At 44.8% G+C, this 27,551-nt stretch overlaps 1 protein-coding gene across 5 annotated transcripts in view; it reads left to right on the forward strand.

Moving 5' to 3' along the window:
• Positions 1–27,551, forward strand: part of LOC129834399 (amyloid-beta A4 precursor protein-binding family A member 2-like) — an 82,045-nt gene that overhangs the window by 49,898 nt on the left and 4,596 nt on the right. For 3 of the 5 annotated variants that reach the window (XM_055899331.1, XM_055899330.1, XM_055899329.1), the window contains 10 exons: positions 4,412–5,773; positions 7,659–7,739; positions 16,411–16,450; positions 17,347–17,492; positions 21,042–21,077; positions 22,345–22,431; positions 24,364–24,549; positions 25,947–26,126; positions 26,500–26,712; positions 26,903–27,022. In XM_055899331.1, coding sequence (XP_055755306.1) covers positions 4,433–5,773; positions 7,659–7,739; positions 16,411–16,450; positions 17,347–17,492; positions 21,042–21,077; positions 22,345–22,431; positions 24,364–24,549; positions 25,947–26,126; positions 26,500–26,712; positions 26,903–27,022 — 2,430 coding nt within the window. In that variant the 5' untranslated portion in view covers positions 4,412–4,432. The remainder of the gene's footprint in view (positions 1–4,411; positions 5,774–7,658; positions 7,740–16,410; positions 16,451–17,346; positions 17,493–21,041; positions 21,078–22,344; positions 22,432–24,363; positions 24,550–25,946; positions 26,127–26,499; positions 26,713–26,902; positions 27,023–27,551) is intronic. The other 2 variants (XM_055899332.1, XM_055899333.1) reach the window with 2 other exon arrangements.

The following is a 27,551-nucleotide window of genomic DNA, read 5'->3' on the forward strand; positions in this document are numbered from 1 at the left end:
GAGGTGAAAGGTCATTGGTACCCATAGGAGGCAGTTACTCTTAGCTACCAATGATTGCCCATTGGGAGTGGCTGGGCAGGCTGCAAGAGGATGCTGGAAAGAATAGGGGGGGCAGGGAGGAGGAGAGCAGCTGGTGGGGGACGGGGTAAGGCAGGGCTATACGCCTGTATCACTACACACCTGGCCCTCTTCAACACTACTACTGCTCAGGACCAGAAACAGAGGTAGGACATATTTATTATTATTATTATTAAATTTAACCTTTATTTAACTAGGCAAGTCAGTGAAGAACAAAATCTTATTTACAATGACGGTAAAACCCGGACGATGCTGAGCAAATTGTGCGCCACCCTGTGTGTCTGCCAATCACGGCCAGATGTGATACAGCCTGGATTTGAACCAGGGACTGTAGTGAAGCTTCTTGCACTGAGATACAGTGCCTTAGACCGCTACGCCACTCGGGTGCCTAAAGTTAAATATAGTTCCTCCATGCCTTATTATTATTGCTCTTTATGAGTCTCTGCCAGTCAGATATCTACAGAATGTGTCGTTATCACATCTCTTATTGTACCCACTATAACGATAGAACGCTGGGTTGAATGGGGAATCATGTGTTCCCCATGTGTTTGAACTTGCTCTCCCCATAGACTTTCCAGTGAACTGCCTCTTTGTCTAGCAACAGCATCAGCAGTATTACTCCGAGTCAGTCACCTGAATGAATGGCCATAATGTGGGTTGTGACTGTGAATGTGTGCTTCTGGAGCTATACCTTGTCCACCCCCCAGACACAGCCTCCTGACAAACAGGGAGATGGGGAGAGGGCTGGAGTGGGGGTAATTAGCCATTGCAATCACCTGTGATGGAAAGCGTAATTATAGGCAGTGAGAGGGAGAAGAAGGGAAAGGAACAACAAAAGCCCCTCAGAGAGCAGCCAGTTGTTAGTGGCAACTGGTGGAGATGAGACATGTGGAAGGAACATAGAGGAGAGGAGGAGAGAAAGTGGGACACCAGGTCACTCTCTCTTTAAATCACAGTATTGTATTACTCATCTAATGTTTTGTGCCGGCACGCGTCTTCACAGCTGTGTGTGTGTGTGTGTGTGTGTGTGTGTGTGTGTGTGTGTGTGTGTGTGTGTGTGTGTGTGTGTGTGTGTGTGTGCGTCCTCTATTAATGGCTTCTCACGTGATTTATACCATCCCTTCGCTGTTTGATAGCTTTTTAATGAGATTGTTGAATTTGTTTAGTGCCCTACGTGCAGAAGCACCAGAAATACCCCAACGTAATCTCTCCCCGCTCGCCTCGTGGCCGCACCCTAACAATGATTCGAGCTATCTGAATTAGGAGAATGATCCCAATCTCCCAGGCGAGCCATTCTCCACCCTGCGGTGTGCAGATCAATACCAGTCCAGATACTCTGGGAGACTGAACATCTCGCCAGTCTCTCCCGATCTAGGAGTGAATATTCACAGGCCTCTGTGTAGAGATGACCTCCATTTGAGTATTGATTGTATGACTGTCAAAGTCCAATTAGCTTAAGGTAAAGGCAGGCTCCCTCTTTGTTTTATTCTCTTACCTCAGGCGTTTGTCCGCAGGCCAAACACAACTCAATGCAAAGCGCTGTATTGAGCAGAGTTCTGTATTGTGTCAAGCCTAATGCAGTAGTGCTAAGTAAGCACTTAATTGTGGGTGTGGGTAAGCTACTCGAGAACCTGTCTGCCTCAATAGCAGTAATTGATCAGGTATTTCAGTTGTGAAGAGATCCTGTGTCCATTCGCAGGTTAAGAGAAAGAGAGAGAGGCATTTGTGTTCAGCAGGGGAATCAATGTGCATCAGCCATTTGTAAAGGCATTGATGCTATGTTAGGAGGTATGCACAGCCTGTTTGTTTTGTCAGACTAGTTCTCCTGATCTTTACCACAGTGAGGTGCCCATGATGGTTGTTTGGAGCTGTGTTCCCATACTGAGATCAATGCTTCTACAATGCTAGCTGTAATATGCTGGGGACTCCTGGAGCTAGATGTGGTTTCACATGAGGTGTGTATGTGGTTAAACGCTTTCATATTGCAGATAGATTGTGGCTTCCATCATTGTAATTGTCTCCATCATTTACAATCCCCCATATACTGTATATAGTTTTTGTAAATACTTACCAGTCAAAAGTTTAGACACACCTACTCATTCAAGGGCTTTTCTTTATTTTTACTATTTTCTACCTTGTACCTTCTACCTTCTACAACCCACACAAGTGGCTCAGGTAGTGCAGTTGAGGGTGGTATGAGGGCCCGACGTCCACAGGTGGGGGTTGTGCTTACAGCCCAACACCGTGCAGGACGTTTGGCATTTGCCAGAGAACACCAAGATTGGCAAATTCGCCACTGGCGCCCTGTGCTCTTCACAGATGAAAGCAGGTTCACACTGAGCACATGAGCACATGTGACAGACGTGACAGAGTCTGGAGACGCCGTGGAGAACGTTCTGCTGCCTGCAACATCCTCCAGCATGACCGGTTTGGCGATGGGTCAGTCATGGTGTGGGGTGGCATTTCTTTGTGGGGCCGCACAGCCCTCCATGTGCTCGCCAGAGGTAGCCTGACTGCCATTAGGTACCGAGATGAGATCCTCAGAGCCCTTGTGAGACCATATGCTGACACATGCACATTTGTGGCCTGCTGGAGGTCATTTTGCAGGGCTCTGGCAGTGCTCCTCCTTGCACAAAGGCGGAGGTAGCGGTCCTGCTGCTGGGTTGTTGCCCTCCTACGGCCTCCTCCACGTCTCCTGATGTACTGGCCTGTCTCCTGGTAGCGCCTGCATGCTCTGGACGCTACGCTGACAGACACAGCAAACCTTTTTGCCACAGTTCGCATTGATGTGCCATCCTGGATGAACTGCACTACCTGAGCCACTTGTGTGGGTTGTAGACTCCGTCTCATGCTACCACTAGAGTGAGAGCACCGCCAGCATTCAAAAGTGACCAAAACATCAGCCAGGAAGCATAGGAACTGAGAAATGGTCTGTGGTCACCACCTGCAGAATCACTCCTGTTTTGGGGGGTGTCTTGCTAATTGCCTCTAATTTCCACCTTTTGTCTATTCCATTTGCACAACAGCATGTGAAATTTATTGTCAATCAGTGTTGCTTCCTGAGTGGACAGTTTGATTTCACAGAAGTGTGATTGACTTGGAGTTACATTGTGTTGTTTAAGTGTTCCCTTTATTTTTTTGAGCAGTGTATATAAAATAACCCTACCACCCCTCCCCTAATTGGAGTAAACTAATGGACAACAACACTTAGGTTTCTACTTCCAGTTTATAAATACTATATACATTTTACGGACACAGTATATATTACAATAGTTATCTTTGGTTTGTTTTTAGTCCCATCCTTCAGCTGCCCTCAACCCCTCCCATCTATCTCTGAACACCATCCAGTTTTGATTTCTATTTGCAACATATTTTCAACTGTGCTGTGGTGTTTAACAAAAGTTCTGAAACGTTCTATTCTCATCGTGTCTACAGATTGTAAATTAAAGATAAACATTTTTGCTAAGAGTATTATTATATTATTGATCGATTGACTATGACTTTTCAAATCACCCAGCAGTACTATTTGCAGAGTTAGCTCCAGGTAAATGTTGCAATTCTTCAGCTATTCCTGAACCTGCGACCAAAAACAAGCTACAAAGGGACCGTACCTAAACAAATCATCTAATGATTCTGTCTCTTCGCAGAAACATCTGCAGAGCTGGGATGGTTGTATCCCCCATTTATTTAACATTCTATTGATTGCAAGAATTTTGTATAATAATTTTAATTGAAAAACTCTACGTTTTGAATCCGGCGTGGTTTTGTGTATCAGTTCTTAAACCATGTGCCAACTATTTTGCAATCTATATGGCGCAGCGGTCAATTTTTGGTCCTTAAATTAAACTGGTATACTTTTTTATTTATCACAATTTTCTTTAACCAATTTTGGTCTTTAACACCGACAGACAAATTCCTTACTTTCTCCCCCTTCCACTTGCCTCTTCCATTTTTGAGGTAATGCTGCAATTAGTTGGTTGTAATTTTGCGTAGAGCGGTGGGTAAAAGCCTTTATTGGTTCCCTCACTTCCCTCACTATGTCTTGTTTTGAATGTGATGATGAAAAGTTAAACATCCACCGGGCCTTTCCTTCCTAGCTGTCAGTCATAGTGCATCTCTAATTGGCCCTAACAGGGTTTCACAGTAGGAAAACAGAGTGGTTAACTCTCTCACTCTGTCTAAAAGACTCACTCACTGGGGGGGTGCGTAACACTTCCAACACGTTTCATCTTTGTAGCTTCCTGCACTGTGTTTCATTGAAATGTTGTTTGTGATGATTGTACTGTGGCAGTATAGCTCTAATGGTGTGGTTCTGTCTTTCTGCGTTCTGTAGGACTGAAGACAGTGGAGATGCATGGCCTGTAAGCAGCCAGCGCCAGTGATGGCTCACAGGAAGAGGCCAGGAACCAGCGGCTCCAGCTGCAGCATGGTGGTGCCCCCCGTCCAGCCCCACTGCCCCGTCGCCTACCCCCCAGAGCAGCACGACCAGGAGCATGAGGAGGGGCCAGGAGAGGAGGAGGAGGAGGTCCACTACTGCCGCCAGCAGGGCCTGGAGCCAGAGCTGACGGACAGCCGGCCAGCCACACCTACTATACCTGTGCCGGAACACGAGCATGAACACAGCCATGACCACGATCACCCAGACTGCCACGACCATGATGACCACAGTAACAGCGACGACCATGCAGAGTGCCATGGCCACGAGCATGCAGACTGTCACGGTCACGATCACGGTCACAGTCACGACGACGTAGACTGCCATAACCACGGCCACGTCCACAGTCACATCAATGACCACGACCATGCAGGCTGTCACGGCCACCGTCATGATCACGCTGACAGCCTGGACGGAGACTCCAGCTCTGACTATGTGAACAACACCTCAGAGGAGGAGGACTATGATGAAGGTCTGCCGGAGGAGGACGAGGGCGTCACCTACTACATCCGCTACTGCCCTGAGGATGACAGCTACCTGGAGGGCAGCATGGACTGCAACGAGGCCGAGGCTGACTACACCGCCAGCACTGTGCAGCACGTCCTGCCTGAGCCCCCGGGCGACACAGACGAGTGCCAGGAGGCGGTGGAGGAGTGGGCGGAGGGAGAAGGAGGGGTGGAGGTGGGGGAGGTGCGCTGTGAGGTGGTGGAGCAGGACCCAGATGAACAGATCTACAACGTCCTGGACCACCACGCCCTCCCCGCCGCCGTCCTGCACGAGTCCCCCCCACCCACAGAGGAGGAAGAAGAGGAGGAGGAGGAGAGAGCTGGGGTTGCCTACACTGGGGATTACTATGGCCCAGAGGAGGACAATGGGAACTCCGTGGTTCACATACCGCGGTCTCCATACCGTGGCCGTAAGGTGGTAGTGGAGGGGGAGACGGGGGAGGAGGCGGAGGAGGACATTGACCAGATAGTGGCAGAGATCAAGATGAGTATGAGCATGGGTAGTCTGAGCAGCGGTGGCACTGACCAGAGCCCTGACGAGCTGGTGCAAGACAGTGTACCCAGTGATTACCACCCTCCTGAGGCCCACGCCAAGCCTGAGCCTGCACCCTACACCCCAACCCCACACCGCCACGACAGCAGACCCAAGTCCCTCAACCTCCCTTCCACACGGCACAACAACCCTGAGCTCCAGAGGGGCTTCAAGGTTCGCTCCCGCACCCCGGAGGAGCGACAGCAGTGGGCTCAAGAACAGGTGAGAGGGAGAGGCCATTTTGATGGCTATTTTCTATACACACTCATTGAATCCCCTCTATGGAAATGATGTGAATGACAAGTCAGACGTACAGTTAAGGTGTTGAGAAGGTTTTCAGAGTATACATCCGTTTAATCTCTCTTCCAAATTTTCCAGGGAGATGAAGGGCACATTGATCAAAGTCATTTTCAGACTACATTTTTCCAATCCAAAATGTCTAATGCCTCTAACACTAATCTCCCAGATAAACATGACTTGGGTTTTTAATCGTCTAGATTTTGGGGCATTTACAAAAGTATCAATTTTAGAAAGACTATAACCGACCCTTAAACCATGGTCCGCCTTCTTTACATTTTACCTGAGTGGAGGGAGAGATCTGTATAGAGTAACGTTATACATTCAAGGTCAAATCGGGGCTGCTTATATTTGTCCTGTTTCACACGTGCACAAGTGTGTAACCTGTACAGTGTGTGGTGAAATGGAAATAGATTTTTTTTGCATATCCCTCTCCCCCTGAGACACCCTCGGAGAGTGGGGTCACGACATGTGTAACACAGTTGGAGACCGCACACAAGATGTACGGCCAGGTTATGTTCAGATTCTGGAGCAGATCTATGCCATTGGAACTGATTAAAACAAGATTTGTGATAGGGAGATATTTATTATGTGTGAGGTGGTTGACAGGCAGGTTATTGCACTGTAGCTATAGTGCAGCTAGTGAGGCTGTTCCCTTCCCCCTGCTGGAGACCCATCCCCCAGCCACAGCCAGACACCTTGAGCTCCTCTCTCCATCTCCCACGCCCACTGCCCTCATTCAGAACCAGCCGCGCGCGAGCGCGCGCACACACACACACACACACACACACACACACACACACACACACACACACACACACACACACACACACACACACACACACACACACACACACACACACACACACACACACGCCTCTTCCTGTCCTCCACCAAGCCCCTCTCTGTGTTCTACCATGCTCACCCCCAGCCCAGCCAGATGGTGAGGTGAGGGGAGAGCCTGTGTGTGTGCCCTGCGGTATGGGATGGCAGAATGCTGATACACCGTGTGCATATGTGTCATGCATAACTGTGTGTATGGTTGTGGTTGTGTGTGTTCTCTTTACTGTGTGGTTGGAGAGAAGTGGGACAAGCCACATAACTGGATTATATTGGAAGCAAGCACATATTGTGCAGAACAGTCACTGACAACAACAACAAAAAATTTAATGCCCATGTTAAATTGGGTGACTGTTTGTGATTTTACGCAGCAGTTGTAGATGTTTTGCAGAATGCTTTCAGCGTTCAGGTACTGTGATTAAGGCTCACTGAAGTGTTTGAAAACATCAGATTCAGGCTGGGTACTTCCTCCTTCCTCGGGGCAGAGATTTGTTTTATCCTGTCAAACAAATAGATATAATTATTATTGAATTACTGTTTGCTTAAGCTGATGTGGAGATGTTCAATACTAATCAGGACTTATGATTGTGTTGTCGCTGTAAAAATAAGGATTGCTGAGTTATGTAAATATGAAATGAGAGCAATTTCATAATCTTTCATTTCATAATCCTTACCATGCTTCGGCTAAGTAAATGTGAACTGTCAAGATTATAGTGGTACTCAAGACAACATGTTGTCCTGTGTGTATTTCACAGAACTCAATTCATGTCTAATAATAGCCCCCCTATTACAACTACTCTCTTTTCTCCGACCCATAGAGAAATGTATCGGACTGTATTACTAATGTATGTTGGCTGTAGCTCCCTAAGGAACCGGTCCTTTTTTTCATTTCTACTGTCTGCTTGGACATGTGTTATTAACTCTCTGTTGCCCGCTGGTCCCTGTTTAACCCCTGGTTTCACCTCCACAGATGACCAACGGTGCGGAGCATCCCAGGAAACAGCAGCGTTCTGACCTCAACGTGCCGCTGGAGAACAACAATGTCCCGGAGGTAAACTGTCTCTGTCTGCAGTCCAAACTCATTGCGACAGATGATATTATGTGGAATACATAACAGTATTATTACTGTCCTGTGCTTGTCCTTCAGAGCCCGTGTCATGGGTGTGAAGAGATTTTCTTCAGATTATTTATCATCAATCAATTTCAATCAATCAATTTTATTTTATATAGCCCTTCGTACATCAGCTAATATCTCGAAGTGCTGTACAGAAACCCAGCCTAAAACCCCAAACAGCTAGTAATGCAGGTGTAGAAGCACGGTGGCTAGGAAAAACTCCCTAGAAAGGCCAAAACCTAGGAAGAAACCTAGAGAGGAACCAGGCTATGAGGGGTGGCCAGTCCTCTTCTGGCTGTGCCGGGTGGAGATTATAACAGAACTATGCCAAGATGTTCAAAAATGTTCATAAGTGACAAGCATGGTCAAATAATAATCATTAATAATTTTCAGTTGGCTTTTCATAGCTGATCATTAAGAGTTGAAAAACAACAGGTCTGGGACAGGTGGCGGTTCCATAACCGCAGGCAGAACAGCTGAAACTGGAATAGCAGCAAGGCCAGGCGGACTGGGGACAGCAAGGAGTCACCACGGGCGGCAGTCCCGACGCATGGTCCTAGGGCCCAGGTCCTCCGAGAGAAAGAAAGAGAGAAGGAGAAAATTAGAGAGAGCCAAGATTTTCAAAATGTTCATAAATGACAAGCATGGTCAAATAATAATCAGGAATAAATCTCAGTTGGCTTTTCATAGCCGATCATTAAGAGTTGAAAACAGCAGGTCTGGGACAGGTAGGGGTTCCATAACCGCAGGCAGAAGAGTTGAAACTGGAATAGCAGCAAGGCCAGGCGGACTGGGGGCAGCAAGGAGTCACCACGGCCGGTAGTCCCGACGTATGGTCCTAGGGCTCAGGTCCTCCGAGAGAAAGAGAGAAGGAGAAAATTAGAGAGAGCCAAGATTTTCAAAATGTTCATAAATGACAAGCATGGTCAAATAATAATCAGGAATAAATCTCAGTTGGCTTTTCATAGCCGATCATTAAGAGTTGAAAACAGCAGGTCTGGGACAGGTAGGGGTTTCGTAACCGCAGGCAGAACAGTTGAAACTGGAATAGCAGCAAGGCCGGGCGGACTGGGGACAGCAAGGTGTCAGCATGCCCGGTAGTCCTGACGTATGGTCCTAGGGCTCAGGTTCTCAGAGAGAAAGAGAGAACGAGAGAATTAGAGAGAGCATACTTAAATTCACACAGGACACTGGATAAGACAGGAGAAGTACTCCAGGTATAACCAACTGACCCTAGCCCCCCGACACATAAACTACTGCAGCATAAATACTGGAGGCTGAGACAGGAGCGGTCAGGAGACACTGTGGCCCCATCCGAAGAAACCCCCGGACAAGGCCAAACAGGAAGGATATAACCCCACCCACTCTGCCAAAGCACCGCCCCCACACCACTAGAGGGATATCCTCAACCACCAACTTACAATCCTGAGACAAGGCCGAGTATAGCCCACAAAGGTCTCCACCACAGCACAACCAAGGGGGGGCGCCAACCCAGACAGGAAGTTCACGTCAGTAACTCAACCCACTCAAGTGACGCACCCCTCCTAGGGACGGCATAAAAGAGCACCAGCAAGCCAGTGACTCAGCCCCAGTAACAGGGTTAGAGGCAGAGAATCCCAGTGGAGAGAGGGGAACCGGCCCGGCAGAGACAGCAAGGGCGGTTCGTTGCTCCAGAGCCTTTCCGTTCACCTTCACACTCCTGGGCCAGACTACACTCAATCATATGACCTACTGAAGAGATAAGTCTTCAGTAGAGACTTAAAGGTTGAGACCGAGTCTGCGTCTCTCACATGGATAGGCAGACTGTTCCATAAAAATGGAGATCTATAGGAGAAAGCCCTGCCTCCCGCTGTTTGCTTAGAAATTTTAGGGACAATTAGGAGGCCTGCGTCTTGTGACCGTAGCGTACGTACTGGTATGTACGGCAGGACCAACTCGGAAAGATAGGTAGGAGCAAGCCCATGTAACGCTTTTTAGGTTAACAGTAAAACCTTCAAATCAGCCCTTGCCTTAACAGGAAGCCAGTTTAGGGAAGCTAGCACTGGAGTAATATGATCAAATTTCTTGGTTCTAGTCAGGATTCTAGCAGCCGTATTTAGCACTAACTGAAGTTTATTTAGTGCTTTATCCGGGTAGCCGGAAAGTAGAGCATTGCAGTAGTCTAACCTAGAAGTAACAAATGCATGGATACATTTTTCTGCATCATTTTTGGACAGAAAATTTCTGATTTTTGCAATGTTACGTAGATGGAAAAAAGCTGTCCTTGAAACAGTCTTGATATGTTCGTCAAAAGAGAGATCAGGGTCAAGAGTAACGCCGAGGTCCTTCACAGTTTTATTTGAGACGACTTTACAACCATCAAGATGAATTGTCAGATTTAACAGAAGATCTCTTTGTTTCTTGGGACCTAGAACAAGCATCTCTGTTTTGTCCGAGTTTAAAAGTAGAAAGTTTTCAGCCATCCACTTCCTTATGTCTGAAACACAGGCTTCTAGCGAGGGCAATTTTGGGGCTTCACCATGTTTCATTGAAATGTACAGCTGTGTGTCATCCGCATAGCAGTGAAAGTTAACATTATGTTTTCGAATAACATCCCCAAGAGGTAAAATATATAGTGAAAACAATAGTGGTCCTAAAACGGAACCTTGAGGAACACCGAAATGTACAGTTGATTTGTCAGAGGACAGACCATTCACAGAGACAAACTGATATCTTTCCGACAGGTAAGATCTAAACCAGGCCAGAACTTGTCCGTGTAGACCAATTTGGGTTTCCAGTCTCTCCAAAAGAATGTGGTGATCGATGGTGTCAAAGGCAGCACTAAGGTCTAGTAGCACGAGGACAGATGCAGAGCCTCGGTCTGACGCCATTAACCTGTCTAGGATCAGCGTGGCGCTAGCGGCACACCCCCCCCCCCCCCCACTGAAAAACCAGTGCCGCGAAATTCAAAAAAAATATTTTTTTAAAATATTTAACTTTCACACATTAAAGTCCAATACAGCTAATGAAAGACACAGATCTTATGAATCCAGTCAACATTTCCGATTTTTAAAATGTTTTACAGGGAAGACACAATATGTAAAGATGTACATCTATTACCTAAAAACACATTAGCATATTCCACCATCTTTTATTTGTCCACCAACACCAGTAGCCATCACCAATTCGGCTAAACTAAGATATTTATAGCCCCTAACCAACAAAAAAACTCATTAGATGACAGTCTGATAACATATTTATGGTATGGGATAGGTTTTGTTAGAAAAAAGTGCATATTTCAGGTATATGGCATAGTTTACAATTGCACCCACCATCACAAATGGACTAGAATAATTACAATGAGCAACGTGTTTACCTAACTACTAATCATCAAACATTTCGTAAAAATACACAGCATACACGAATCGAAAGACACAGATCCTGTGAATACAGACAATATTTCAGATTTTCTAAGTGTCTTACAGCGAAAACACAATAAATCGTTATATTAGCTTAGCACATAGCAATTAGCAGCCCAGCATTGATTCTAGCCAAAGTGAGCGATAAAAGTCAACATCGCCAAAAGATATTAATTTTTTCACTAACCTTCTCAGAATTCTTCCGATGACACTCCTGTAACATCACATTACAACATGCATATACAGTTTGATCGAAAATGTTTATATTTAGCCACCAAAATCATGGTTAGACAATGTGAAATGTAACTCAGCTGGTCAGAATTTGTCCTTGCGCCACTTAGACAGTGATCTACTCTTATACATAAATACTCATAAACGTGACTAAAAAATATAGGGTGGACAGGGATTGATAGACAATTTAATTCTTAATACAATTGCGTTATTACATTTTTTAATTTATCCTTACTTTTCAATACAGTTTGCGCCAAGCGAAGCTACGTCAAAAAACATGGCGTCCTAAGCCACTAAAATGTTTCGACAGAAACACGATTTATCATAATAAAAATGTCCTACCTTGAGCTGTTCTTCCATCAGTATCTTGGGCAAAGGATCCTTTCTTGGGAGAAATCGTCTTTTGGTGGAAAGCTGTCCTCTTGCCATGTGGAAATGTCAACTACGTTCGGGATGAACTGAAAAGCGTTCCCAACTTTTCACATCGTTGCAAAAATAAATGTCCCAAAATCGCACTAAACGGATATAAATTGCTATAAAACGCTTTAAATTAACTACTTTGTGATGTTTGTAACTCCTATAACGAGTGAAAAGATGACCGGAGAAATATAACAGGCTAAACTAATGCTTGGAACAGGAGAGGGTCGGTGTCTTCCACGCGCGTTACGCAGCAAGAAAAGACTTGCTAGCTAAAGGTTTTTTTCATTTGTAGTGCCTGTGAACGAGCAATCGAGCCCGTTGGAATCGTCATCACGTAAAGGCATCCAGGGGAAGACGTAAGAAGTGTCCGTATAGTCATAGCAACGACAGTGCCCGTTTAAATGACTTCAGAAAAGTGGCCAACGTTTCTCAAATCTGACTCCATGTCAGGGAAATTGCTGTAGAATGGGCTCTGTTCCACTTAGAGACAAAATTTCAACTCCTATAGAAACTATAGACTGTTTTCTATCCAATAATAATAATAATATGCATATTGTACGATCAAGGATTTTGTGGGAAGCCGTTTAAAAAATTAGCCACATTAGCATAAATAGTCTAAACAGCGCCCCCATCCCCAACAGGTTAAAAGGTCATTTACCACCTTCACAAGTGCAGTCTCAGTGCTATGATGGGGTCTAAAACCAGACTGAAGCATTTCGTATACATTGTTTGTCTTCAGAAAGGCAGTGAGTTGCTGCGCAACAGCTTTTTCTAAAATTTTTGAGAGGAATGGAAGATTCGATATAGGCCGATAGTTTTTTATATTTTCCGGGTCAAGGTTTGGCTTTTTCAAGAGAGGCTTTATCACTGCCACTTTTAGTGAGTTTGGTACACATCCGGTGGATAGAGAGCTGTTTATTATGTTCAACATAGGAGGGCCAAGCACAGGAAGCAGCTCCTTCAGCAGTTTAGTAGGAATAGGATCCAGTATGCAGCTTGGCGGTTTAGAGGCCATGATTATTTTTATCATTGTGTCAAGAGATATAGTACTAAAACACTTAAGTGTCTCTCCCGATCCCAGGCCCTCGCAGAGCTGTGCAGATCCAGGACAGCTAAGCCCTGGAGGAATACGCAGATTCAAAGAGGAGTCCGTAATTTGCTTTCTAATGGTCATGATCTTTTCCTCAAAGAAGTTCATGAATTTATTACTGCTGAAGTGAAAGCCATCCTCTCTTGGGGAATGCTGCTTTTTAGTTAGCTTTGCAACAGTATCAAAAAGACATTTTGGATTGTTCTTATTTTCCTCGATTAAGTTGGAAAAGTAGGATGATTGAGCAGCAGTGAGGGCTCTTCGGTACTGCACGGTACTGTCTTTCCAAGCTAGTCGGAAGACTTCCAGTTTGGTGTGGCGCCATTTCCGTTCCAATTTCCTGGAAGCTTGCTTCAAAGCTCGGGTATTTTCTGTATACCAGGGAGCTAGTTTCTTATGACAAATGTTTTTCGTTTTTAGGGGTGCAACTGCATCTAGGGTATTGCGCAAGGTTAAATTGAGTTCCTCAGTTAAGTGGTTAACTGATCATCATATCAAATCAAGCTTAATTTATACATCAGATTTCAGACATGGAATGCAACACAATGTGCCTCACAGGAAAAACGAATAAAAACAATGAAAATGAAAGCTGTATCGCAGAGCTGTTTGCTTTGCTAGTTAGAGCCTAATGTTAGCTAGCTACCATTGAACCTGGTTGGTTAGCTCCCAGCAGATTCATGCAGGGCAGTAACGACATGATTTGGCACTATGTTCATTGTTGTTTAACTAGCTAACTTTATCTGACTGGCTTGTTAGCTAACGTTACGTGACGTGTGTGATCTTCCACGTTGTTTACCTAGCTAGGTTCATTGTTTACCTACAGTTGAAGTCAGAAGTTTACATACACCTTAGCCAAATACATTTAAACTCAGTTTTTCACAATTCCTGACATTTAATCAGAGTAAAAATTCCCTGTCTTAGGTCAATTAGGATCACCACTTTATTTTAAGAATGTGAAATGTCAGAATAATAGTAGAGAGAATGATTTATTTCAGGTTTTATTTCTTTCATCACATTCCCAGTAGGTCAGAAGTTTACATACACTCAATTAGTATTTGGTAGCATTGCCTTTAAATTGTTTAACTTGGGTCAAATGTTTCGGGAAGCCTTCCACAAGCTATCCCACAATAAGTTGGGTGAATTTTTGCCCATTCCGCCTGACAGAGCTGGTGTAACTGAGTCAGGTTTGTAGGCCTCCTTGCTCGCACACGTTTTTTCAGTTCTATAGGAATGAGGTCAGGGCTTTGTGATGGCCACTCCAATACCTTGACTTTGTTGTCCTTAAGCCATTTTGCCACAACTTTGGAAGTGTGCTTGGGGTCATTGTCCATTTGAAAGACCCATTTGCGACCAAGCTTTAACTTCCTGACTGATGTCTTGAGATGTTGCTTCAATATATCCACATAATTTTCCTACCTCATGATGCCATCTATTTTGTGAAGTGGACCAGTCCTTCATGCAGCAAAGCACCCCCACAACATGATGCTGCCACCCCCGTGCTTCACGGTTGGGACGATCTTTGTCCCCATGTGCAGTTGCAAACCGTAGTCTGGCTTTTTTATGGCAGTTTTGGAGCAGTGGCTTCTTCCTTGCTGAGTGGCCTTTCAGGTTATGTCAATATAGGACTCGTTTTACTGTGGATATAGATACTTTTGTACCTCTTTCCTCCAGCATCTTCACAAGGTCCTTTGCTGTTGTTCTGGGATTGATTTGCACTTTTTCGCACCAAAGTTTATCAACTTTCAAACCAGAATTACTTTCCCATTGTTTCTCAAATCCAGTGTATGATATATAATTTTGTAGCTGTGAGTCTCTACTTTTATCCAATGTAAAAAACACAATTACAAATGTTGTTACGTAAGACCGAATACAGGTGGTGAGTCACATATTTACTACACAACAAACATAAGATATATCTTTTTTTAAATGATACAAATTGAACAACTAAAAGGAAAAGCAAAGCAAAGAATATGTGTTTCAAGATCTCTTTAAAATATGTCCACAGTTTTGGCCCCCTTCAGGTTCTCTGGCAGGCTATTCCAGAGCCTGTGGGTATAATAACTAAAGGCTGCCTCTCCATGCCTCGTTAAAAGGCCAGTGCCAGAGGATTTATGAGGATCAGTGAACTGTGTTTATGAATGAATGAAGTCCCTGTCTCCAGGTAACACAGTGTAGTTGTCCAGTTTTCTTAAGGAAATGCCCACTGTTATTATTGTGGACATTTCTCTCAGGGACATTCTATACAAGGCTGCTGTCCTCATTCCCCACTCCCATTGCTCTGAAAGGAAGGGAATTGGCTGTGCCCTTTTTTGACTCTGCAGTCAAGCCACTGGTTGAGAGCAGCAAGCTGTGTGTTTACATCAGGGAAACCACTCAACCTTGACCTGACCGTTCAAGTGACGCTCAGAGACTAAGCCCTCTCTCCCCTGCCCAACCCAGTCTTATCATCCTAACACTGTTTTGTCTGGCCAGGCTTTCATTCACACACCAGCACTAAGGCTGGAGAGAACAGTCGAACTGCAGAGCGAGGCACATCTTCACTTTAAAGGTCATCTAGAATGATACGGTAGCATTTAAGTATTGTATATTTGCGGGAGGCCACTATGGCATAAGTGTACTAAGATATACTAGGAAGTTGTTTCCCTTTAAGTTATTAAGTGGTTTGATAGTGCTCCTGGGCCTTCCTAACAGACTGTAATGAACGGCCACACATATTTCAGCCTGGACCCTCCATTTGAGTGGCATGTCTTTAAAGTGATGCCCATTACTCAGAGTGCTTTAATGTGCGGCTCTCTCATTCAGAGCTTTGTGGAAGTATTGATATACAGTTGTGTTTCACATCTCATGACCCTGCATGTTAACACGGACCACTATTTACAATCAGGTCGATGCCATAAAGTTGCACTTCCTTTGATCTGTACTATACACTCTTAGAAAAAAAGGGTTCCAAAATGGTTTTTCGGTTGTCCCCATAGGACAACCGTTTTTGGTTCCAGGTAGAACCGTTTTTGGTTCCAGGTAGGACCCTTTTGAGTTCCATGTAGAACTCCCTGTGGGAAGTGTTCTACATGAAACCCAAAAGGGTTCTACCTGGAACCAAAAAGGGTTCTTCTAAGGGTTCTGTTCTGGGGACAGCCAAAGAACCCTTTTAGGTTCTAGATACCACATGTTTTTCTAAGAGCGTAGCACACATCTATGTATTCAGTTCTTGCATCGTTTCTTACATTTTCTTATCTGTTCATTAATAGGGTTTGTATCGATATCATAGGCTACTTTGAACTGATGTTCAAAAATGTTTCATCTTCTTTGACAGACTGAAGCTTTTGGAGTTTGTTGGTCTGTTGTTTGGTGTGGAAGCCAAAGGCCTTGCAGAGAGGCGGGTTTTCCTTTCAGTTTTATGAAATGAGAATGCATATTTCATTCCGCTTTACTAATTCAGAGAGTTCAATCAAGACTTTCTGTTTTTCAGGAAACAAAGAAGGCTGCATCGTTCCCCTGCTTTGTTGATGGTAAGGCACCTCTGCGTCTGTTTATCTCGAGGGTGAAATCAAAAGACAAGAATGAATCAAATTCACAACATCAAAAACAGATATTCCCTGTAAGAGACTTATATCACTTTGGGTGCAGGGATCTGCTCATTCCAAGAATATTAGATTTGTCTCTCTAATTCAAGCGCCTTAATAACCACTCAAAATCTAGTTGCAAGATGACAGATCATGGAGTATTAAGGAGAGAAAATAATGAGCTTGCAGCTGTGACATGAGAGATATTAATGAGTCTGTGTTTGAAAATGAAGACAAACAAGAAAGTAAAGAAGAATGATCATATAAAGTGTTCACTATCTTTATTTGGCCAATTTAATGTGGGAGGGCTGTGGGATTTAATGTGGGAGGGCTCTATCTAAGCAGGCCAGACCCAGGCCTCTGAGTATGTTTGGTTCGAGAAGTTTTCAAGGCATTCCTCGCCAGGCCCCTGTCACCACTGGGCAGCGAACAGCAGGGCTTCCTGGAGGCTGAGTTGTTTCTTTCTTTCACTCTCTCTGATATCATGACAGTGCATTGTATCCCTCAGAGGTTGTCACAGAGTCTACATCTACATATCACACGGCCACATGAATCCCCTGGTGCCTCTCTCAGCTCTCAGCTCCCTGCCAACCCGTGGCCATTTTACTGCTCAAGCCTCCGCCGTGATTGTTTCTCTGCATAATACCCAACAGCTACAGAATTTGAGTGTTTGATTTATTTAAATTGTGCATACAGAAGGCTACCAATACTCATACGTATGTGACCTTTCAGCTAGAACAACACAGTCTTTGTTTTGCAAGAGAAGTATGATCTAATAGCGTTTATCTTCTCCTGCTCCTTCGTTTCTCTGTCCATCCATTCTCCCTGTCCCTCTCTGTCAGTTCCGGGGCCCTGTGAGCCAGAAGATCTTATTGATGGCATCATCTTTGCTGCTAACTACCTGGGCTCCACCCAGCTGCTCTCTGAGAGGAACCCGTCCAAGAACATCCGCATGATGCAGGCCCAGGAGGCTGTCAGCCGGGTCAAGGTACGGACAGACAGCAGACAGGCCTTCCATCTCTCTCTCTCTCTCTCACACACACACACACACACACACACACACACACACACACACACACACACACACACACACACACACACACACACACACACACACACACACACACACACACACACACACACACACACACACACACACACACACACACTGCACCACCCGTTTCAAATCCCGCAAACAGCTTCCCTTTCTTCGTTCCTTTTCATATGGATGTTGTTTTGATCTGGTATATTTTCACCATGACTCAACCGTTTTGGAAGATTCAGAGTGAAGGGTGTCTGATGTGTTTGTTTACATCCCAGGAGACAGTGTCCAATCTAGTAGTATTATTGCTACTGTACTGTAGGACGCAGTGGTACTGTGTAATCATGTTCCTCTCCAGTGGGTTAGTTTACAGTCCTTTTAGCTCTGTTTACAACCCACTGTTGATGTTTATACTGTCAGGATTTAGTGATGCCCTGTAGAGGAAACAACACCTTAAGGTATTCATCAATCATTTTTCATCTTTCTAGTTCTTGTATATTTTGAATAAACTTTATATTTGTGTTTCAGGCATATATAAACCCTGATTGAGACTTCAAAGCTTGCACAGAGTATTGGCATAACCGCTGGAAACCTTTTTAATTAGTACTCTAAGTGGAACCTCTTGCTGTAGATAGTCTGCAATCTGGCAGACAGAAATGCAGTTTTATAAATGGACTTCAAATGTGAGTGCAAGGTGCTGGTCTTTTTAATTCAAGTGAGGTCCAGATTGGCCTATTAAATCCACATGGACGTCAACGCTGTTTATCTCCCCAGTCAGAGCAGTTTGAGATTTGGCCAGAATTAGCAATCCATTTGGGCTCCGGTTGGGCCAGATTGGGGTAATGTGTCACATGGTGTTGGTAATGGATTGCTGGCTCACAGAGGTTATGTTTCCCCTTCCATTTCAGTCCCATTTTCTACATGACTTCTCTGCTATGAATACTGATGGGGAGCAGCCAGAGAGGATGGCCATATTCAAAACAGACTCCGCCACTGTGCATTTCAATCACTTCACTACTGGTTGGCTCTCAACTAGCTCTGGAGTTATGATTGCTTTTGGCAGTCTAGCTTTTGAAAGGCCATTTATGCAAGGGCAGTCTTCCCCCTCAGTCTGATCACCGAATGATCACAAATATAGTATTTGCACGGAATGTTCTTGAGTGAGTTCATGTGTGCTGACAATGTGTTGTTGAGACCATAGACAAGGAGGCGCTGTACATGACTTTAGGAGCTATACCTATTGGATCAAAGAGAATACAACCCAAGATGATACACCAGATGTTCATGAGTTGTCCAGGCACCATACGTTTCCTCTCCCTCTCATGAAAATATGGGCTGGGCTGTATCATGAATATTTTATAATCTAACTCGGTGGTCCACTGGCACTTGGCTGGGATCTACTTTTAGAAACATCCACCTGTGGCAAGGCCAGCCAGTCACTGCCGAGCAGAGATGGGAGTGTATGTTAGCTCAGTGGGTCAAATTGACCCACAGCTCAGTGTGACACAGTAGCACACTCTCTTGTCAGCAGGCACAAGACTGGGGCAGGTGACCCTCCCATCTGAGACAGCTGCCAGCTTTCCTTTGGGAAAGGCTGGCATCTTTTGGAGGGATATTAGAGTTTTGATGGGCCCCTGCCTCCCTTCCACTGCTGCTGGGATCTGGCTACATCCATCCCAGTGACAAAAAAAAATCCTTCCGTTCTCTCGCTACCATCAAAGGCCTTTGAAGATGATACCATGGCAACGCTTAACTGAGCGTTTTTTTTTCGTCATTATTTTTACGTTGGCTGTTCAGCTGTGGAGGAGGCCATCGGGAAGCATGCCACTTGTTCTCTGCTCTCATCTGAGGAGGAACTACAGATTATGTTTCTCTCCACAGATGAATTGGCATTATGTCACTCTGGAGGCAGGGGATCGGGCTCTGTTATGTGTTGGTAGTTACCAGTTCTTCACACACCAACCCCTGAACACTGGGACTGGGCAGGGTGCTCTGTGCTGCCTGCCTCCCTCAGTTTCATTTTATGGTTCTCATAAACCCACAACCCACACACATATTAATTACACTGCTGTCCTCAATATTTAGTCCACTGCTACAGAGAACAGAAAAACGTAACATTGCAGATAAATCGCACGCCGTCATAGGTTTTATTTTTACAGATCTTCTTTGGCATGCGCCCCTCATTTTGATGTCAAATTTATGCAGCTTCATCGCCCACTCCTTTTTCTGCCTGCCTTGATTTGATGCAGTGGGTGTAGCTGGATGTAGCTGGAGGACTGCCTTGCATTAGGAGGGCTGAAGGTGGTGCAGTAAATGTGTAACAAACAACCCAGGATCATCCCTGAAGGCCGTTCTCTGCTCTGCTTCCCATACGAACACAAATAAACTGACTAGTTGCAGCACGCAAACATCCAACTTGCTCGATCGTCTGAGAGGCAAGATCCTGCCCTCTGCTCTGTCTCCCAGCAAACGGTGAAGCGGTAGAGAGAGTGCTGACCCTTCCTCTGCTCCTGACTGGCTGGCTTGCAGAGAGCTGTGGTATCAACTCTCTCAGGCAGCCGTAGTAACGGAGTCTGACTGATGATGGATGGGACTGGAACAGATGAACCAGCTTCAGCTCAGGGCTCACAAACAGAGGTTCTTTATGTGTCTGGACTTCACCACATCCTCCTTCTGGTCCTGTGCAGTTGACCTGCAGCGTTAAAGTCTTTTTGTGGGGCTCAGTGTTGGGAAAGGGGAGACCTAGTCAGTTGCACAGAAGGTGTGAGATTAACTGAATCTGCATTAACTGAATATGTATCGTAACTGAAACTGAATCAACTGAATTAACTGAATCTGTATCTTAACTGAATCTGAATCAACTGAATTTACTGAATCAGTGATTTCTGGTCAGCCACCCTACAGTAGGTTTCTCAATGTGTTGTTTTTAGACCATTTGAAAACATTTGAATACCACTCAGTCACCAACTGTCAGTTTTGACATCCCATTTCTCAGGGGGATGGTGACGGATGTCAATGCAGGACTAAATCATTGTGTTGCCTTAAATTACATGTCAAGTCATCTCAGGATGCAGGGCTCTGCGGTAATTCCTCACCATTTTCTGAAAGACAGGACAGGAAAGGTATGCCGAGGATGTCTTGCCTTGACTTCACATTTGAACCTGAAGCCCTTTGATAGAGTATTTGCAAATGCTACACTCAAGTTCCCTTTTACTTTGATATTAAGGTATCAACTCATTTTTGCATGTTTTTATGATTTTCTGTATTCGAAAGAAAAAGAGCAATTATGATCCTTTTAATTGCCGTCTTAATTAGTTTCTGCAGAACACAGCTGTGCCATCGCTCCTCTCCCTCTCAGAGCAATGATACACCTGCTGTTTGATTTAGTTATTGTCTCTTACTTTCTTTTACTTTCTTTACTTCCTGCCCTCTGTTTTTGCCGCTCCTCCCGTCCCGTGTCTGACGACCCTGTTCTGTCCCAACGTCTCCTCCCAGAGGGTTCAGAAGGCTGCCAAAATCAAGAAAAAGGCGGTGTGTAAAAACAATCTGATCTGATAAGAACAGAGAGAAGGGCCACCTTGACTCCACCCTCACCCTCCGGCTCCCTGTTCCATCTGTCTGTCTGTCTCATTCTGACTCACTCTGAGCCGTGGAGTTTGAGGAGGTGACTTGAGTTATGATGAGAATCTCCATATCCCACTCCATCTGATTACCCTGCATGCATCACTGAGAGGCTGGACTGTGTGAACTCCGGGAACATCCCTGCAGCTTGTGCTCTGAAAATCAGAGCCAGCAAACCTGAAATCCCTTGATGATATTGATGATGCAAAGAAATATTCTAGCCTACACAGAATTACTACAAATTATAATTTAATCTATTAGACATAACATCAAATAAATTGCTTCATTATGTATTGCATATTTTAAAAACATGTACATTATGCTGCTCATTATACACACATCAGTCCTTAGATAATTAACCTAAATCAAACGTGATTGAATTAACACGCAGTGCGTGGTGATTAGCGTGAATGCAAACCACATGCCTGGGGCTGGTATTCACACACATCCGGCAGCTTGTAATGGCTTAGCTGCCATGTTGCGCCTACTCTCATCTGTGCCGATTCTCAACACACCAACATCATGTCGGACCTATTGATGTAAAGCCCCAGAGCTAACCGGGTCCCTCTGTGACTAAATGACCTGCCCTCATTCCCGCTGCCTCAAATCTGATCTGGATGCTGGCTCTGTCTATCACAGAGATGGCTGTTTTTAATTCCATATGTATTCCATGCAGTCCTGCATGCGCAATCACATGACCATTTATCATGAAAATGAATATTATTAATCACCTAGTCCCCATTGTATAGATATAGTAGCCTATAGAGACCCATTTTGTGTGGAACAATGTGAGCATGACCACCACTCAATAAACAACAACAACATCCTATGGCAATGCTACTAACCAATTCTTTCATAGATATCAATGTGTTACAATGTGTTATAATTGAGATTATGAAATGGAATATGAATGTACATTTTATGTCTGTTCTCTATGGGTGTAGCCTTAGTCCAGCACTGACTGAACACCTACTGTAGGCTTGCCAGGGGTCCGCCGGGTGCCAACCTACGTGATTTATGAAATAGCTTTAAAACTGTGTGCAGCCTGTTAACCGTGGGCCCTTGGTGAGCTCTCCTCAGCCCCCAGCCAGGGTGCTTAGAGAATGTACACCCGGGCCGCTCTCTCCTGCCTCAGGGGGGACTCTGACACGCCTGTCTCTCTTTTGTCTCCGTCCAGAGCCCAGAGGGGGACGCACAGACACTGACAGAGGTGGACCTTTTCATCTCCACCCAGAGGATCAAAGTGCTCAACGCAGACACACAGGTGAGTAGAGGTCCTCACTCCAGCCCTGACAGGACCAATCAAATGCAGTGGGGCCATAGCCACACAACTCCTCTCGGTGACCTTTGTGACAGATTTTGGGTGATAATTTATTTATTTAATATTTATTATCTGATCTCCCTCTGAGCGAGGATAAAAAATAAATGAAATGTTAAAGCCAGAAAGCCTCTATAGACAGCTGTCAATAAAGTGGGACGTAGCAGGAAGATGAAAGCTAGTTTTAAACACTGGGTTTCCCAACCCATTTGATTCCCAACCCATTTGATTCCCAACCCATTTGATTCCCAACCCAATCCATCTACAATAGTAATTAGTCAGAAATCATCTCGCCTCCAAAGCCAAATTGTTTAGGACATACATGCTTGACACATGACTTTGAACAGTAATGCAGTTATAAATGAGGTAGAGTGTAGCACTTTACTCTTGATGTCATGCCTTAATGTCTTATGGGAAACAAGATTTTCCAATGTGAGAAGGTCAGCCGCAGTGTTAACAGTGATGTCTCTGGTGTAGAGACTAGAGTGCCAGCTGACTGACTGTGAACAGAATGTGTGTCCCTGTCGTTGAGTTGCAGTCCGACTGAACAGAACAGCAGTGTGTGGGCTGGCTGCCTGGCACAGCCTACTGTAATGTGCTGCAATGCAGTGTCTCTTCTTGCTTCCCGCAACCATCAAGATGGGAAAAGTCTGGATTTATGGGGGTTGGTTAGTTGGTGAGAGATTGAAGTCAGAACTGCTCTTCCATAAATTGCAACACGATGGCATTTTCATTTGATTTTTCTTATTTACGATACCAATTCTACCACTTCCTAGATGGAATAATGTCATATTCCATACACACTCAGAACATTTGTGCCGCGAATGAAAATGTAAGAGCAATCCTTTTGAATAATCTTTTTAAATAATCCCCAAACATGCCTTGGTTCAGCCCCTACTGTCTGTGTGTACCAGAAGGGATGAGAACATTCAAGAACCCCAGTTTGATTAGAGGTGTGATTCCCACGCCTTGGTCTGCTACGGAGCATATGGGCTGAGTGGAAATGCATGGAGTTCTGCCACTCTGCTGAGGCTGCTCACCATGAGAAAGGTGAAAGGCTGTAGGCGCAGCATGCACAGACTAATTGGATCATTAATTCTGCTGACGAACTAATGATGTTTCGCTGAAGAGCGTGCAGGACGGAGCTGAGCGTTCCCACTCCTCCTACGGCGCTACCAGACACTCGTGTGAAGATAAGCACCTTGTCATACTTCACCTGAAGCTTGCAAAACACACCGTGTGTTTATTTTACTCGAAGCGTCAATTGTAATACAGTTGTTACATTCTAATTCTCAGAGTAAAACACTCAACGGACATTTATGAAAGCTTAACCAAGTTTATTCTGCCCATACAGCTGCATTCAGAGAAAAACATTTTCACACAAGCACTGATATTTAACCGTTCCTCTTAGGCTGAGTCTCCTCCTACCCATCTGTACAAACATCATTCTTTACTGCTAGGCAGGACACTAGTGATACAGGCCATAAACTTTTTATTTCTCCCTTAAGCTATCTTGACCTCAACCCCCCCTTCATCACTAATCTATGGCTCTCTCCCCTTATCAATCCCTGCCACATGTAATCGCTTCCCTTTACTCAACACATTCCAAGCTTAGTTGCCCCCACTATATACCTTCCTCCTATAACCATTAACTGGTGTAGACCCTCTAAACCTCAGCACTCAATCAATGACATGAATAAGTATATTTCATATTCTCAGAACCCAACACAGTATATATTTTAGTATTTTTATACTGTGTATTAGTACACCTGTTACGGTGTGTTCGGTCATCATGATACCCTGTTGTTATTCACATGTATCTGTCTACGAGGGAAGGTACTAGTTGTTCAGTGTTTGTTGCTGTGGTTGCGTACACAGGAAACTATGATGGACAACGCCCTGCGCACCATCTCCTACATAGCTGACATTGGGAACATCGTGGTGCTGATGGCGAGGCGCCGCATGCCGCGCACAGCCTCCCAGGACTGCATCGAGACCACACCTGGAGCCCCAGAGGCCAAGAAACAGTACCGGATGATCTGCCACGTCTTTGAGTCTGAGGACGTAAGTGAATGTGTGTAAATGTCTGTGATCTGCCCCTTGAGGCTAATCTCAAATGGTAGAATGGATCAGGACCAGGTGACAGGTTATGCACAGGACATGTTTCTAAATGTAGAGGTAATGGGTTGTGACTGATTCAGAGATTAGTCACAACAACACATTATGAACGACATGTTCACCAGTAACACCCTCTGATATGTTTAGCTGGGAGGATCCACCTCTGATAGGCCAGTCTCTCTGCCTGTCTCCTCCCCTAGCCAGCGTGCGTCTGCCCCTGCATTGCAGTTGTCCCTCCTAATCGCCATTTCTCCATGTCTAATTAGCTGGTGTGTTAAAAAGGACGGTCAGTCTGAGTGTTGACACATGAGTCATTTAGCTTTAGCGCAGAAGGGACAATGATATATTTCAATGCCTCTCCCAACAGTGTCTTATTACTGTCTACCTATTACATGGTAGGACTGATCCTTGATCTACTGGTCTGGATAAGGGCAACGACTGGCTTTACTGTCCTCGTTCGTTATGGGCAGGATTGGCTGAGTTAGGGGTAGGGGATTCCTACAACTCAAATAGCAGGTTGTTTATATTGCCCTGACATTTCAATCACTGGTTAACTGCCTCCCTGTCCCTCGGGCCAGTGCAGAGACATTGCCAATGTGTGATATGCTGTCTGTTACAGTAATACTGCCAATTTTGACCCACACCACAGTCCAGGATGTGCTTCATGTGTCTATCAAAGCCCAGCATGCAGTTGGATGTTTGTTAACAGGGCAACCACAGCTTGCTTCCTTTGAAAACATATTATTCCCTAAAACTGCCTGAGCAAAGGTAGGAGGTAAATATAGGGAAACTGGATGGGGTAAACACATCCCTAATATCATATGATATGCAATTAGATGACTTTCCTGTTCTTCTCGTATTTAGATCAGCTTTTTACAATCAATACTGTTGCCATTTTATAAGGAAAATGAAGCAATCATTGCACCAATGATCCAGGCTTCATGATGCTCACCACTTTAGCTGTGCGAACATGTTTTGGTCCAGTTATATGTCAGTAATGAAGACATGACAAATAGGTTTTGACATTTAAATTCAATTTTTATTGGACCTCAAATAGTACTTGGCAACAGTGAAGCGATGCCTTATGTGCATTGATTCATACCACATAAATGAATATTGATCTGCATCCCCCAGTTGCTCTGTGATGTGATTCTCCACATTGCTGTCACTGTGACAGTGTATTGGAAGTGTATTGCTTCTGCCAAATGCATAGCTGGTTTTATTCATAGAAATATAATTACTAGAAGGGAAAAACCCTCTCAGACCACAGAAATTTGACTCATAACACTCATGGGTAAATTCTATTTTCATGGCATTATCCTCTCTTCTCATTGGCTCTCCAGGCCCAGCTCATAGCCCAGTCGATTGGGCAGTCATTTAGCGTGGCTTACCAGGAGTTCCTGAGGGCTAACGGCATCAACCCAGAGGACCTGAGTCAGAAGGAGTACAGTGACATCATTAACACGCAGGAGATGTACAACGATGACCTCATCCACTTCTCAAACTCTGAGAACTGCAAAGAGGTTTGGCTCTCATTTAACTGTATGAGGTAACTGTATAATGGTGCCTCAGATGCACTGTACAATCCACTTCTCTGAGGACTTTTGGATGCTCAGTTTCTTGCTTAGTAGGAAAGAATCTTTGATGAGCAGTGAGGCAGTCTAGTTCTGTTGAAGTACTGCACATGGACTGAGCCAATTACCAGAGAAGCTGACAGTGGTCTTATACCCATCTGGCCCTCCTTCCGCACGTTGTTTCGGTTCTTCCGCTACACCATTATATTTCTCCCTGATTTATTTTTCTCCTGCCCACAATCGCTTTGACTAGAGGCACTCATCACTCTCTCTCTCTCTCTCTCTCTCTCTCTCTTTCTCTCGCTATTGGCTGGCTCCACAGCTGCAGCTGGAGAAGCATAAGGGTGAGATCTTGGGCGTGGTCATAGTGGAGTCTGGCTGGGGCTCCATCCTACCCACGGTCATTCTGGCCAACATGATGAACGGTGGGCCGGCCGCCCGCTCCGGGAAGCTCAGCATCGGAGACCAGATCATGTCCATCAACAACACCAGCCTGGTGGGGCTGCCGCTTGCCACCTGTCAGGGAATCATCAAGGTACATGGACAGGGACAGAGTTCTCGGAAGAGTCATTAGTGGTTATTATGGTGACATTACATTAATTGTGTAAGACTACATAAATTCTGTAATTTGATCATAATTCTAATGTAAAATAATCCACTGACTAAACCCAGTGGAGGTTGCAGGACGCCCTCTGCTCTGTCTGACCACTGTGTTTGTCCATCAGGGCCTGAAGAACCAGGTGCAGGTGAAGCTGAACATTGTGAGCTGTCCCCCTGTCACCACCGTGCTCATCAAGAGGCCAGACCTCAAGTACCAGCTGGGCTTCAGCGTCCAGAATGGGATTGTAAGTACGATCAGATCAGTCACCACCGCTTAGCCCGGTAGGTTGAATAACACAGGCTGAGATAACAGTCTGTGATTGGTTGAAAAATACTTTTGATGAGATTCTGGACTTTATCGATGTCTTTGTCCAACAAAACTTCAGTTCCCTCAGGAGGATTTCAGCTGACATAAACTGAATAGGATAAGACAGCCCCGTAAATTATTAAAAACTTTTTTTGTTTTCTCCTCTCAGCTGGTACAGTCATATCTCTAAAGAAACCAATTCTGAGGAAAAGAATATTGTATCAAACGATATGACAAGCTGTTGGCCTGTAGGTCTGTGCGTATGTGATTTGCATCATGAGCGTTACAAGCTTTGATGAAAAGAAACATGCTGCGCACACACACACGTATCTTAGTGTGTTCCTCATACCACTTTATTCAAGTCTCTGCTGTATTCAAGTTATCCTATGTGACACATTGCTTCTATGACACAAATTGTCAACTCCTTAGAGCAATATTCATATAGTCTGACAATATCCCTTCAAAAT

This window comes from Salvelinus fontinalis, chromosome 35 (genome assembly GCF_029448725.1).
Source record: "Salvelinus fontinalis isolate EN_2023a chromosome 35, ASM2944872v1, whole genome shotgun sequence".
NCBI lineage: Eukaryota > Metazoa > Chordata > Actinopteri > Salmoniformes > Salmonidae > Salvelinus > Salvelinus fontinalis.